This window comes from Aricia agestis, chromosome 9 (assembly GCF_905147365.1).
Source record: "Aricia agestis chromosome 9, ilAriAges1.1, whole genome shotgun sequence".
NCBI classification, from domain to species: domain Eukaryota; kingdom Metazoa; phylum Arthropoda; class Insecta; order Lepidoptera; family Lycaenidae; genus Aricia; species Aricia agestis.
The window spans coordinates 13,372,789-13,386,091 of record NC_056414.1 but is presented as its reverse complement, the minus strand read 5'-3'; the positions used below and the strand labels follow the sequence as shown (position 1 = coordinate 13,386,091).

General features: G+C 40.3%; 2 protein-coding genes across 3 annotated transcripts in view; one reads left to right on the top strand and one right to left on the bottom strand.

The window, feature by feature from the left end:
* The window catches only part of LOC121730475 (insulin-like receptor), a 112,530-nt gene extending 103,685 nt beyond the window's left edge, over positions 1-8,845 (top strand). For both annotated transcript variants that reach the window (XM_042119524.1, XM_042119523.1), the window contains 5 exons: positions 560-788; positions 2,603-2,821; positions 3,279-3,377; positions 3,958-4,186; positions 6,690-8,845. In XM_042119524.1, coding sequence (XP_041975458.1) covers positions 560-788; positions 2,603-2,821; positions 3,279-3,377; positions 3,958-4,186; positions 6,690-6,895 — 982 coding nt within the window. In that variant the 3' untranslated portion in view covers positions 6,896-8,845. The remainder of the gene's footprint in view (positions 1-559; positions 789-2,602; positions 2,822-3,278; positions 3,378-3,957; positions 4,187-6,689) is intronic.
* A 3,054-nt stretch (positions 8,846-11,899) lies between these two features.
* LOC121730495 (gamma-glutamylcyclotransferase-like) lies at positions 11,900-12,899 on the bottom strand. The gene is made up of 3 exons (XM_042119553.1): positions 12,642-12,899; positions 12,307-12,440; positions 11,900-12,239 (listed from the first exon to the last, which is right to left on the bottom strand). The coding sequence occupies exons 1-3, from the start codon at positions 12,774-12,776 to the stop codon at positions 11,939-11,941; spliced, it is 570 nt and encodes a 189-aa protein (XP_041975487.1). The 5' UTR covers positions 12,777-12,899; the 3' UTR covers positions 11,900-11,938.
* Between the last annotated feature and the right edge of the window lie 404 nt (positions 12,900-13,303).

Sequence of the window (13,303 nt, the reverse complement as noted above, 5' to 3'; positions counted from 1 at the left end):
TTCGTTTTAAAATGCAATTAATCATGATTGATTCTTACAACTCAATCATTTTTCTTTAACTCTTCATTAAATTAATGTTAAATAACAATCATTAAATGTACCTAAGTGGGTTAGTTAATGTGAATGTACACAAGATTTTCTTAAAAGTGCTTGTGTATCTAAGGGGCAAATCGTTCTGATTTGACCCTTAGTGTCTAAACACACTATGCCGAATTTCCGCGGCGGAAGTTCGGCTTGATTCCGCCTGCAATGTATTTTAAATTACCGATGACACACCATGCCGAAATTTCGTCGCGTTAAATTGTATGCGATTGACATTGCTGACGTAATCATGCGGAATTTCCGCCGCGGAAATTCGGCATAGTGTGTTAGTCAAACACTAAGATACACAAGCACGCGCAGCTGCATTTTCTAAATTTGTATGGATTTGACTGATTTGCAAGACGTCTCATGCAATCAAAATCTGCCAATTCAGTAAAGTAATGCATCTACGGGTCGCGTTGCGGTCTGAAATGATTATAGGACTCTTCACATCTTCAGACATACGACATTTTTACAGGGAGCGCATAGAGTTCCTGAACGAGGCGTCAGTGATGAAGTCGTTCGACACGTTCCACGTGGTGAAACTTATGGGCGTGGTGTCCCGGGGCCAGCCCACGCTAGTGGTGATGGAACTGATGGAGCTGGGCGACCTGAAGAGCTACCTGCGCTCACACCGCCCCGACGCCGACTCCTCGCTGCCGAGGAAGGGGCCGTCCACGCCGCCCACGCTGCAGAATATACTGCAGGTAACGTTAATAGCTGTAGGTACATCTACTTAAGTGGGTAGTTGTACTTTCTTTAAATCGAGCGATGTGTCATAAGTCATAACTCATAACTTTAGTTGAAAGAGCCTGTCCAGATGAGGCGTTTTACGTGCGAGTGCGCGACTCGCGCGTTTTACGCGCGTACTCGAGATACTAGAGCTACAAAATATATCCCGTCCAGATGCCTATGTGCGTTTCCTTACTCGCGCGTAAAACGCGTCCAATGAGCGGGACTCTCGACTCGCCCGTTTAACGCGCGAGTCGAGATACTTGGGTGCCATTGCAGCGTCCAGTACTACGCGCGAGTCCGTGGCGAATGGACGTATTTGATTTGAGCGTGATAACTTCGAGTCCATGTTTGTAGCGTAAAAACGCGGTATCTGGATGCAATAGAAACGCGCGTATAAACTTCGCGCGTAAAGCTCCTCATCTGGACTGACACTAAAACAACAGTTTAAAACGGTTTAAAACAAAATTCTTCGGTTTAAGGGGGATATTAGATTATCATATACAGGGTGTAACAAAAATAAGTGATAATACTTTAGGGTGTGTACGTGTTCCTTGTAGAGAGTTCACTGTGAAAATAGCAGCTCTGAAAGACGAATTTTTTTTTTCACTTTTGTATGGGCAAGGGCCCGAGGTTCACGAGTTTCCCCATAGAAAAGTGAAAAAAATTTTTGGTCTTTCAGCGCTGCCACTTTCACAGTAAACTCTCTACAAGGAACACGTACACACCCTAAAGTATTATCTCTTATTTTTGTTACACCCTGTATATTGGATCCGAGATCATTGAGTCAATGATATTGGATAATGTAATATAGACATATGATTCATTTCTTCCTTGATCATAGATTTTTGACATTTGCTGAAAGATTGGATCCAATACGGTCATAGAAATAGGTGTTGCCAGTTATTTAATATAAAAAGAGTTTTTAATTTCTTGTTCGTTAATATGTTTCAAATAATGTAATGTAATTATTTTTCTAATTATATACTTGGATAATCTTGCTGAAATAACAAAAAACAAGCCATATTAAAAATGACGATGTCTTTTGACAAATCGAATTCTCTGAGATCTAGTAACCCTGACGTCAATACCTGTCAGCGTTAGCGCTTTCCATTGGCTATTGAAACCACATATGACGTAAAATAGGATCAATGAAATATGATAATGTAATATGCAGATATGATCAAATGATCATATATATTGGATCCTATATATGATCATAGAAATGATCATATATAAATGATAATGTAATACCCCCCTAAAACCGTTTGAAGTAAACCGTTTTAAATGGTTGCAAACCAGACTGCGTCGGAAAAGATGAGGATCTATTTCGCACAAAATTAATTTACTAACTTCATTCTTGTTTTTAAACCGTAAATTATTAAATATTGTGTTGTTAATTATTAATAATATAAAATCTATATTATAAAAATGGATTTTTAATTGTGTTAGTAACGCTAAAACTCGAAAACGCCTGAATGGATTGGGCTAAGTTTAGTCTTAAAATCTTCGTAGAAGTCCAGGGAAGGTTTTAAAGTGACACGAAGTTCACCGGGACAGCTAGTCTTGTGATAGTAATTCAGGGGGTGATAGTAAATTGTAGAAAATGTAGAAAGATTTTTCAAGTACTTAAATACAATAGGGGCCTGTTTCACTATTTCCTGGTAAAGTACCGAATAGGCTATTTACAACTTATTTGATAGATTCTCCATTCTCCATCTGTCAAGTTAAGTGGTGGATAGCTTATCGGGAAGTGGTAAAACAGGCCCTAAAAATCATTATTTTTCAGATGGCGATAGAAATAGCCGACGGTATGGCGTACTTGTCGGCGAAGAAATATGTGCACCGCGACCTCGCGGCGCGCAACTGTATGGTAGCCGGGGACCTCACCGTCAAAGTGGGGGACTTCGGCATGACCAGAGATATCTATGAGACTGATTATTATAGAAAGGGTACAAAAGGCCTCCTACCCGTAAGATGGATGAGCCCCGAGAGCCTTAAAGATGGGGTAAGTCATTATACAAGTCTTAGGGCCTATTTCACTACTTACTGATAAGTCCCGGATAGGCTATCCGCAACTTATCTGACAGATATTGTATGGAGTATCTGTCAGACAAGTTGTGGATAGCCTATCAGGTACTTATCAATAAGTGGTGAAACAGGCCCATAATGTTAGATTAAAGTAATTTATAGATAGACTCATTTTAATAATTTTTACTCGTTATTCAAATGCGACCGAAGGTTAATAATGATTTTGACAGTTATAATAGCCATTTAATATGTTTGTATTACCATCGTAGTGCCTGCATCATTAATTTTAAAAGTTATTATTAAATGAGGTGCCAAAAGGTCATATTCCTGGCTGGCTCATAGCTTAACTTTTTTATTACATTTTATGATTACAAAGCATATTTATAGGATGAGGAATATTAGTGTTCTTTATTTTAACTGGTTGGCTGTTTCAGGTATTCTCGAGTAGCAGCGACGTGTGGAGCTACGGCGTGGTGCTGTGGGAGATGGCCACGCTCGCCATGCAGCCCTACCAGGGCCTGTCCAATGAGCAGGTAATAACGAAAACACTACAAAATATAAACTTTTGTTCCCTTACTAATGAAAAAAATATTTTAACAGATAATCACACAAGCTACTTGTCTTTTAGAAAGAAGGTCACATCACATCAGACAGACGTCGGAATTTGAATTACGCAGCGAAATACGCTGCATAATTTTTTATACATTTTTGCACCTTGTCTTTTAATCAATCAATTTCAAATCAAATTCTTTATTAAACACGCAATATAATAAACAAGCATAAAGCAGCATAATATGGCAATTTTATCCTAATATTTTGAGTAAGCAAATGGTTAATGGAATCTCGACTGAGGTTAGGTGTGCGCAGTCCTCGGGCGTATGGGGACGCAAGCGCCGCGTGCGCGCCGTGAGCGCACTGCATTAGCGTCGCGCAGCGTTCTCTCGCTCACACGAGGAGGGACGCGTACGCCTAACGTGCGGGACGCCTAAGTGTCACATCAGACTGCAACTGTCTAATCCATATAAATTTAGAAATACATCTACGCGTCGCGTTGCGGTCTGAATTGACCCTAACTCACTAGTACAGCGCGGTAAAGTGTAAACATATTACCAGGTGGTACGGTACGTGGTGGAGGGTGGCGTGATGGAGCGGCCGGAGCACTGCCCGGACCGCCTTTACGAGCTGATGCGGGCGTGCTGGGCCCACCGCTCGCCCGCGCGGCCCAGCTTCCTGCAGCTAGTGGCGGACCTCGCGCCGGCAGCCATGCCGTACTTCCGACACAGATCCTTCTTCCACACGCCCCAGGGACAGGAGATGTACGCGCTACAGAGGACGGCCCAAGGTATGCGCTATTGACATATCGCTACTTGTAGGTAACTCTGGATTTATGTATTATTAGGTAGTATAGGCCGTGACCTATGGGCGGCAGCGTCCTATGGCGTCCTAGGGAGGCAGCGTCCTAGGGGGGGCATCGTCCTATGGCGTCCTAGGGCGTGGCAGCGTCCTAGGATGGCTGCAGAACTCGTACATAGTGGCAGCAAAATTAAAGTGGTCTATTATACTCACAAAAAATATAAATCCGGCCCTGCTTATAGGTATGTGTTGTTATAGTTTGGTAGTGGAAGATAATACCCATCGGCATTTGTCGCTTTCACTCGAAAATATCTTATCACATTCATATGTGTACGTAAATCGCTGTAACGCAATATGTTACGTAATGAATACGTGAATATGTTACGAATGAATTAATAAGATGTGATAGGTCAATTATTATAAAGGCTCCATTCCACCACGGCGCACGCTGTGCATGGCCACGCGCACGCTTGGACGTGCACGGATTTATTTCTTTGACTACGTGGGTCAACGTTTCCACTACCTATGTACACGCTTCCGTGTATCCCGTGCATACAGGTCAGTTAACAAGAGCTGGCACGATCAACACATTTAAACATTGCGCTTGTGTAGTGTCTGTGAATAGGCGCATGGCGTGACGTCGTACTGCATACGCATCATAAAAAGTCTGCCCGCCTCTCTCGCGCGCGGTGTATCTTATGAGCGTGAAGGGGACAGTTATTGTTTTTCTTATGCTACTGTTTATAAATACAGCGTGATGTTACAAGTCGGTAACGTGTGATCGGCGCGCGGGCCCAGGGTTCGGAACCGTACGATAATTATCGTACACATACGATAATTTTGTGCGTACGTACGATGTACGATAGCATATTATTATCGTACACAGATTATACGATAATTTTTATTATGATGCAAACATATTATATTTTTAAACATACTGTATAGTGAAATTGCATAAGTGTGAGCACTGTGAACGTGCCAGCTTTAGTTAACTGATCTATAGCATGCGTAGCGTGGCCAGCGTTGAGCTACGTGTGAACCATATTCGAGCAAGCTACGTGAGTCAATTCGTGCGTAGCGTGTCCGTGGGTTGCAGTGGACACAGTCACATTTTTTCTTACAAAGCGAAGCTTGACGCACGTGCGTAGCCTCTCCGTGCGCCGCGGTGGAATGGAGCCCTTCTGCCTACGAGATCTAATCAGAGTCTAAATCCAATTTAATCTATTTGTCTAATTTCGACCTGAGTATTGAGTAATTTGATATTTTATTTGTATTTATTAATTAATTTTCTTACAAATGTTTCTTTATGTTTGGATTAAATTGTATCACCGATCAGCAGTCTAAAATGGCTTAATTTTTCGTAGGTACTTGTGATATTTTTATGACAATCGTTTTTATATTAAGTATTATCCTTTTAAAAATTAGGCTCACCTATGAATAAAAAAAAAATATTTGATTAGGTTACGATTATGATTTACTTTGTTTTTGGTACGCGCAAATGATAAAAGCATTAGCTAAACCTATGTATTAACGTATCATTTTGTTCCTTCACGCCCCCAGAAGTATGTGCCGGCCAGACGGCAGATTGTTAACAGTAAGTAGCGGACCTGCATGCTACTACTCGCACCCTTTATTATTTGTTATCATTTCTCGAACCAAAAACAACGTAGACCAAAGGCACTTCTTTACTATCTTTTGCATAAGTACAGCTTCTTAGGTAGACGTAGACGCTTACTAATGCCCAGTTTCGTTTCTCACAGGTGTTAATATTTTCACTAGCGTTCGTTCTTAATTTATTGTCGTGAAATAAACTGCTGTAAAGAACTCGGAAACTGAGCATAGGTGCGTTGTCGCTTATTTATAGTCACTGTTGGGGCGGTGCACGTTTATATACTTCATCAAGCGACGCTAAACGATGATACACTTTATGGCTAGAGGCTAGAGCAATATTACCACTGTTTAGCTGGTGAGCGGGGCTGCTACAATTGCGCTCAGATTCGAAAACTTACCGCGCGCTTACTGGCAGTATGAATTGAATTGCGCATTGCAAATCAGTCTCCAGGATTATTTTTGCTGTGTCAATTGATTAGTTTTGTTGTACCATTATATAAGTTGATTCATAGCGGGCCCCTAGACCTACAATAAGATTGAAAGGTGTTAAAAAACGCGTTTAATATTAACCCTAGACGGTCAATAATATTGCACAATACGTGCTATTGCACAATAGAATTGATCGTCTAGGGGCCCGGTTAAGCAGATGGGGGGCATCATTTGGTTGCGTTATCTCAAGTCCAGCTGACAGATCACGGCTAATTAATATAAATTTGACATAACTCGACCAAATTACTTAGGTCTACCATTTGCCTTTAAATCCAATTTTCTGATAGTACACACGGAGGTTTTATTTACTTATGTAATTAAAGCGAAGCGAATGCATGTAACTGATTTTCAGCGTTTTACTACAATTTTTTAATAAAAACTCATCGTTACAGAGGACGAGGCGGAGTCTGCGGAGGAGGTGAACGTGGGCGCGGTGGGCAGCGGGTCGGGCTCCAACCTGTTCGGCGTGTCCGGCCGCCTGGCCTCGTGGGTGCGCGAACTGTCCTCGCTCCGCGCTCGAGACCCCGCCGCCGCCGAGCCGCTCCAGCCGCTGCGGCCGAAACGGACGCCCCCCAACGGCCTGCTGCCGCCCTGCTAGCCCCCGCCGCCCCCGCGCGCCCGGATCGGACGCCGGAGCGGACCGGAAACGAACGTGTGACTAGCGGGGTGAAGCGCGTTTGGGTCCCCGCTGCCGATCCGCACGAGGATGCCGGAGCGGCACGGAAACGTACGTGACCAGCCGCCGCCGGCCCTATAGGGCGAAGCCGCTCGAGGCGCCGATGCCCAGAGAGCGTATAGTCTCGAGCGGGAGGGCGCCGTAATATCGCGCTATCCCAAAGCTCGCCTCGAGCCGGCACCACTAGCGGGGGTGAAAGGGGTCCCCGCGCCCCGCGCCATCTACCTCAGGCCGAGCGCACCCGCGCCCGGCTCTTCGAATCTTAGTTTTAAGCGTAGATAGTTAATTATTCGACGTGTTATTTTATTTATTTTTATATTTGCGTCCGCGTCGCCGACCGCAGACGACTTTATGCGAATCTGACGATAGCTAAATTGTGGAAGTGAATCTAGCATCAATAATATTTTTTAACGTAGATGAGCAGGCGGGAAAGACTGTCGAACTGAGATAAATTATTATGGTTCGTCACAGTCGTCGCTACATTAGTAACAAGAAACTAGTATGTCCCACTAATCTTAGGAGATATTTAAAATTTTGTATCACAAAATACATTTATGAAATACTTTGAAGTCGCCTGCAGTCGGCGGCGGCGAGACGGGAGCCGATAGTACGCGGTGCGAGCCGACCGTCGGCGCCGCACTTCGCCGCCCGCCTCATATCAGGGCGTGTACTCGCCGAGCCCCGGGTCGGCGACCGATCCTATATAGTTTACCTCAGTAGCATAGTCGTATCGATGTCATTTATGACGCAGCCTACTACCGTTAAGTTACGTGTAAGATGTAAATGTGTATAGTTAGTGACGTAAGTAATATCGTGTACAAAGTATGTTAATCGTTGCTGTTAGTCGGTTGGACCGCCGGCCGGCCGGCGCCATTGTTGTTGTTGCGAGCGCGGCCGGCCGATTATAATACTCATCGTTCGAGAACCGTGTCATTTGATTTAAAATAGAGAGGAAATAATTTCATCGCTCGGATTTAACCACCAAAGACTTGAAAGTTAGCGATCGATTTGGTTACTTTCGCGCCTGGGTACGTTACGTCCGTACCGAGTATATTCCTTTATGTTGTAACGAAACTGAAATCGATGTGTTCCGTATCAATTATACAATAGATAATCTGCCATTGTTACATAGTTGTATTGTATGTATATTGTATATCGACTGTGAAGGATGCGATTCCTCTCCGGGCCCCGGTAGGTGTCCGCAGTCCGCACCGCGCGCGTGCAGATAATTTATTTGTAACTTTTTTATATTGTATACATATGATATTAAATTTCATATACCTAACGATACTTTTCTCGTTGTATGTCTAATATTATATCTAGGTGTTCCATCTATCGTACGCATACAAATTATCAAATTTACATAGCTTAAGTGTAACTTTAAATATATTAATACAATGTTGAGCAATCGTTTTGGAACACCTTATTTTTTATTTGAAGCTATTGAGTGTCAACTTATAGATTTTTTTACGAACGTTCTCGATGTCAACAGTTGCGTAAATACAAAGGAATTCACGCACAAAATTCAGTTAACACTTGCGTTAAAATCGACACAAAATAGTGAGTACATGACATAAAATAGCCAAAGTGAACTCCGATACGCTACAATCCCGTGCGTCGCGTTAACAAATATTTTGGTTTTAAGGGTATTAACGAGTGCCTTCAGAAATCCAGCCTTCAGGATTGTCGGTCGAGAGAAGGACATTACACGAGTGCACAAATTCGCGACAAACCCGTTTCGTTTCGTGAAGGTTCCGAATTCGTTTACGTCGGAGGCGATGCAGCTTCGGTCCGACAGAGAGTGGCGAGCCGAGCTCGACTTAACGTATAGTCTGTCAAGAAAGAGTAGATGCTGAAATTTTTCCAAACATAATCACGATCAAATGGTAGTTTTTACTTTTTGCGCCTTGTATTTTCACAGAAGACGTTTGTACACTTTAAATATTAACGTTTTGACACATTTTTTTATTTGCAATAATACGGTTTTTGTACTTTTTGTGATTTAAAAATTATGTTCCGCTTCTACTCTTTCTGGACAAGCTGTAGTGTTACTGCACCGACAACGCGCCCCGCCCCCGCGGCCCCGCCCCATCGCTCGCGGCGCGGAGCGAGCGATTTTCCAGCCAGTTCTGTCGAGATCGCCAGATGGAGTAGTTGTATTATATTTATACCTGGCAGTCTCTATTGTTTTTGGAAATGTTAGTTCCTATATTTTTTTATTCATTGTTAAGTGAATGGTATATTTAAACTATGCTAGTTATGATTTAAGTTTGTAATGCTAGAACTGAAGCCATTTATGCTCATGAAGGGAGCGCGCTGGGAAAACGCTATTTATGGAATTAAATTATGTGTAATATATTACCGTACTTGTACTAACGAATGCCTTAGGTAGTTGAAATGTAATTTTATCGCGTATTTGGTACTCGACTTGCAGAAAATACTTAGAACACGAAATTTTTGTTTTTACTTAGCAGTAATTAAAAATAGGGTCTCGTGAATTGTGAATGCAGTGTAAGAAAATTTTTGTAATTGTCAACTTCTTTATCAACTCAGTGCTCTTATTGGAAACCAAAAACCAGTTATTAAAAATTTGTAATACAGTATATTGTGTACCTATTTAATGTAAGTGCATCTAAACATTTTTCATGTAAATCGTTAGTTAAGCGTTGCGTTTTATAAATAAACGCACGCACATTCCGGTGCGAAATCACAACAGTTTATATTAGTTTAATACCTACTGGAATGTTCGACGTAGGTGCCTACTGAAGTTTTTACACCGTGAGATTCGCGAAGAGTGCGAACACTTCGAACAAATGCTAAAGCTGTAGAATTGCTAGAAAATGTGTTTTCCAACAAATTGAATTAAATAAAAATCTTAGTTATTATTAAGAGCGTTCCTGACTCCAAAAATCAAACATCGTCCTCTCTTTACACTCACGCCCGTCTTTCATATGCCAGGTGAAAAAGGACGGCGCGGAATCATCGCCAAGTTAGTTTTACTTGAATAAAAGACGAACTATAATGATTATGAAAAAAGTGTTTTGAGCAAATTTAGGTTTCATCAATGCCTTTTTAGACATTAAAAAATATTAAAGAAAAGTCAGCAAATTTCGAAGATCCAAGCAAAAATGTGTCTAAAACAAGGTTTTTTGTAAAAAAGAAACTATCGAGCATTTTATCAGTAATCGTGTTTTCGTCTTGAGCATTTAATCTTCATGAACTGAAGTTACTTGTGTCAAAAAATCAGTTTTCTAGACCTTAAAGATTTTAAGCATGTAGTCAAGTTAGGGTCAGGTGCGCTCTTAAATCCTAAATTTAAAACAGAAAATGGACCTCATGGTGTAATAGAAACTCAGTAGGTCAGAAATACTTCTAGTTTTAAAACACACCGCTCTTAAGTTTGTTTGTTTCGTGCGATAGTTTGTTTTCGGAATAAAGCCCGCTTACTTTCGAGCGGTTTGTTCAAAACTTTGAAGTGGAAAGTTATTGTATGCGTTCGCGAGCTTACTGCGGCCTTGTAGTTGCCACCTAAGCAATTGTTTTACCTTGCTACTTTTATACTTAAATTTTTCGAAACATGTGATTAATTGTTTATCAGAACCAGAATATAATATGTTGTAATATTTTGATAGTAACAATATCAATGACTTTCTAATTTCTATTGACATGTATAATGATTGACTAAATGACTTGTATAGTTGTATCGAGAATATCGGATTGCTATGGTTCTCTCGGGCCCATGACGCGCGTGCGCAGTAGGCGGCGCCGGGGCCGCACGCTGCAGCGTCCGCGCCCGCGGCGCGCCGCTCGCACAACGTTGCCTCACACGGCGTTTCCTGCGGGCTTCATTCATTGTATCGTTTATGTTCTATTTTGTCAGTATTTATATCAATTGTGATTTCCACCTAGTGAAGCGGTTATACCTCATTTTAGTGATTATGTTTGTAAATGATTGACTGATGAGATAATAATTTCCAAGTGATGTGTTCCTTGTGTGCGGTGTGTGTGTGTGAGAGTGTTGGGGTAGCGTTGTGCTCTATGCTCAATTTAGATACAAATTCACCAAACGATTGAGATAGTGTATAATTTTATATTTAATTTAATGAGAACCGAGTACCTATTAATGATAATTTTAATATATAAAAGGTTACAAAAGTTAGTAAAGTATAGTTTTGAATATCATTGTATCCTAAAATTGCCCTTGTTTAAGGTATATTTTATACGAGTTAATAAAACAAGGCCTATAAAGTTCTCAAAAATAAATTGATTTTTTGAAACCTAATGCTTTTTATTTTAATGTTATTCCAAAATCAAAATAAAAAAGGAATTGTGTATAGAAGAATGTACACAACTATAACGCCTCAAGCCCCAAGCGGTCACAGGCAACCGCAATAAGCCGATAACAATAGAATAGCTATTGTGTCTGAATTTTCCATGATCGAGGTATTAATTTGAACATCTAATTTTCAAGTGAACTGAAAAAATCGGCCAAGTGCGAGAAGGGTTCCGTACAGTTAGAGCTAAAATAGGCCAAACATTTTTTTTTATCTGAGCCCACCTTACATTTTTATTTTACTTAAATATTATTACTTATTAATTATTAAAGGACACATATAATTAAGACCTTTCTGAAAATTTAAAGTGCCTGTTACCATTGTTAAATACAGCCTGGAGACAGACAGACGGACACACAAAAAAGTTTAAGGGCCTGTTTTACCAGTTCCTGATAAGTGCCGAATAGGCTATTTACCACTTAACTTAACAGATCAAGTATGGAGAAAAAAGTTGTGAATAGCCTATTCGGTAGTGGTGAAACAAGCCCTTAGTAATAGGGTCCCGTTTTTACCATTTGGATACAGAACCCTAAAAAGTATTCCAAAGTAGGTACTTTAAAAATTTATTATTTAACAAATAATAAAATATATATCTTATGTTTATAATTACATAACAACACCAAACTTATTTTTAGCTCTTTACTTGCATTTGCAACTTTTCAATCATTTTGGGTGATGCCTCTTGTCCATTGTGAGGTATTTTTTTCAGTTCTGCAACATAATCTTTCGGTAAATTACATTCCTTTGCACCATTGAGAATGCACTCTAAATATGTAATAGATGGCCTTCTTTCTGGTGGAATGTCCTCATTTGGTTTCCGAAGTGGTGGATTGATGGTCTGTTGATATGTACGACAGGGAACAGTGTTTCCATCAGATGTGATTACATCAACTGTCTTTGGAAAATACCAATTGTCCTTGACTCCTTCTTGCCTAAAACATAAGTTGTTAGTGATTAATTTGAAAATTTGTTATTGAAAACACTACGAGAAATAATCACCAATCTAAAGATGTCATATCTTTATCGTGAAGTCTCCAAATAGCTCCCCACACATACGATGACTCCGTTGGAATGATAGTGGCAGAGGATCCTCTCCAGTGATCAGAATATTTGATAAAATTTAACTGGTGGCCCTGCAATTAAAGCAAAAAGCATACATACACATATGAGATGTACACTCGATATTTAATAGACTTGATAAAAACAATTAAGTATGAACAATAATGTTGTGACTAGCAACAAGTACCTGTAAACCCATGGCAGTGGCTCATGATGGGCTCATGTATTAAGTGGTCTTTTCTGTTAATAAAAATAAATAAAGCAGAGTGACTTACATTCAATTTACCTATTCCCATAAATTCTGCTGTAGGATTATTGATACGTATCCGTCTCTTCAATAAATTACTGCCGTAAGCAAAATAGTAGAAGTGATCCTTTACCGGTGACCACATTTTGCTAGGTGAACTCATAAATATCTATGTAAAAGTAAATAAACTGATGCTGTAGGGAACTTCCTTAATTACGCAACATTTACATGTATTTGTATATTACCTATTTATGAATTCCCTTAAAATGTTTACCAACTTTTTGTAATTCTTCTTCTTCTTTTTTATTAATGGCTCCTTTGTGAGTTGCCAGTATCAGAGTGTTTTGGCAAAGACTTTACTTTATGAGATGGCTTTATGAAGAAACAAGGTTACGGTATGATGAGACGCGTACGGTGACTGTTGAAAAATCTAGGGTTAGTCCTATACACCTTACAATTTAATACTGTTAGTATAAATGTATGAACATAAAGTTTCAACTAAAACTTTTTGTAATTCTTATCAGATTTTGAACAGTTTTGACTTTTGACAACTCAGAAGTCACGCAAAGGTTGTCAGTTGTCACTGTCATTACTGTCACTAGTCAAGAATGGACATATTTTTTACCAGATTATTGAACAAAGAACTCGTATACCGGAAATACTGACACTCGTTTGGAAAACATTGCACTA

What these genes read in the sequence shown, in the direction of transcription:
- LOC121730495 (XM_042119553.1), bottom strand. Translation starts at nt 12,776, where the DNA reads ATGAGTTCACCTAGCAAAATGTGGTCACCGGTAAAGGATCACTTCTAC. An exon ending in TGGGAATAGGTAAATTGAAT is followed by an intron (nt 12,441 to 12,641) that starts GTAAGTCACTCT and finishes CTTTAATTGCAG; the next exon opens with GGCCACCAGTTAAATTTTAT. An exon ending in GATATGACATCTTTAGATTG is followed by an intron (nt 12,240 to 12,306) that starts GTGATTATTTCT and finishes CTTATGTTTTAG; the next exon opens with GCAAGAAGGAGTCAAGGACA.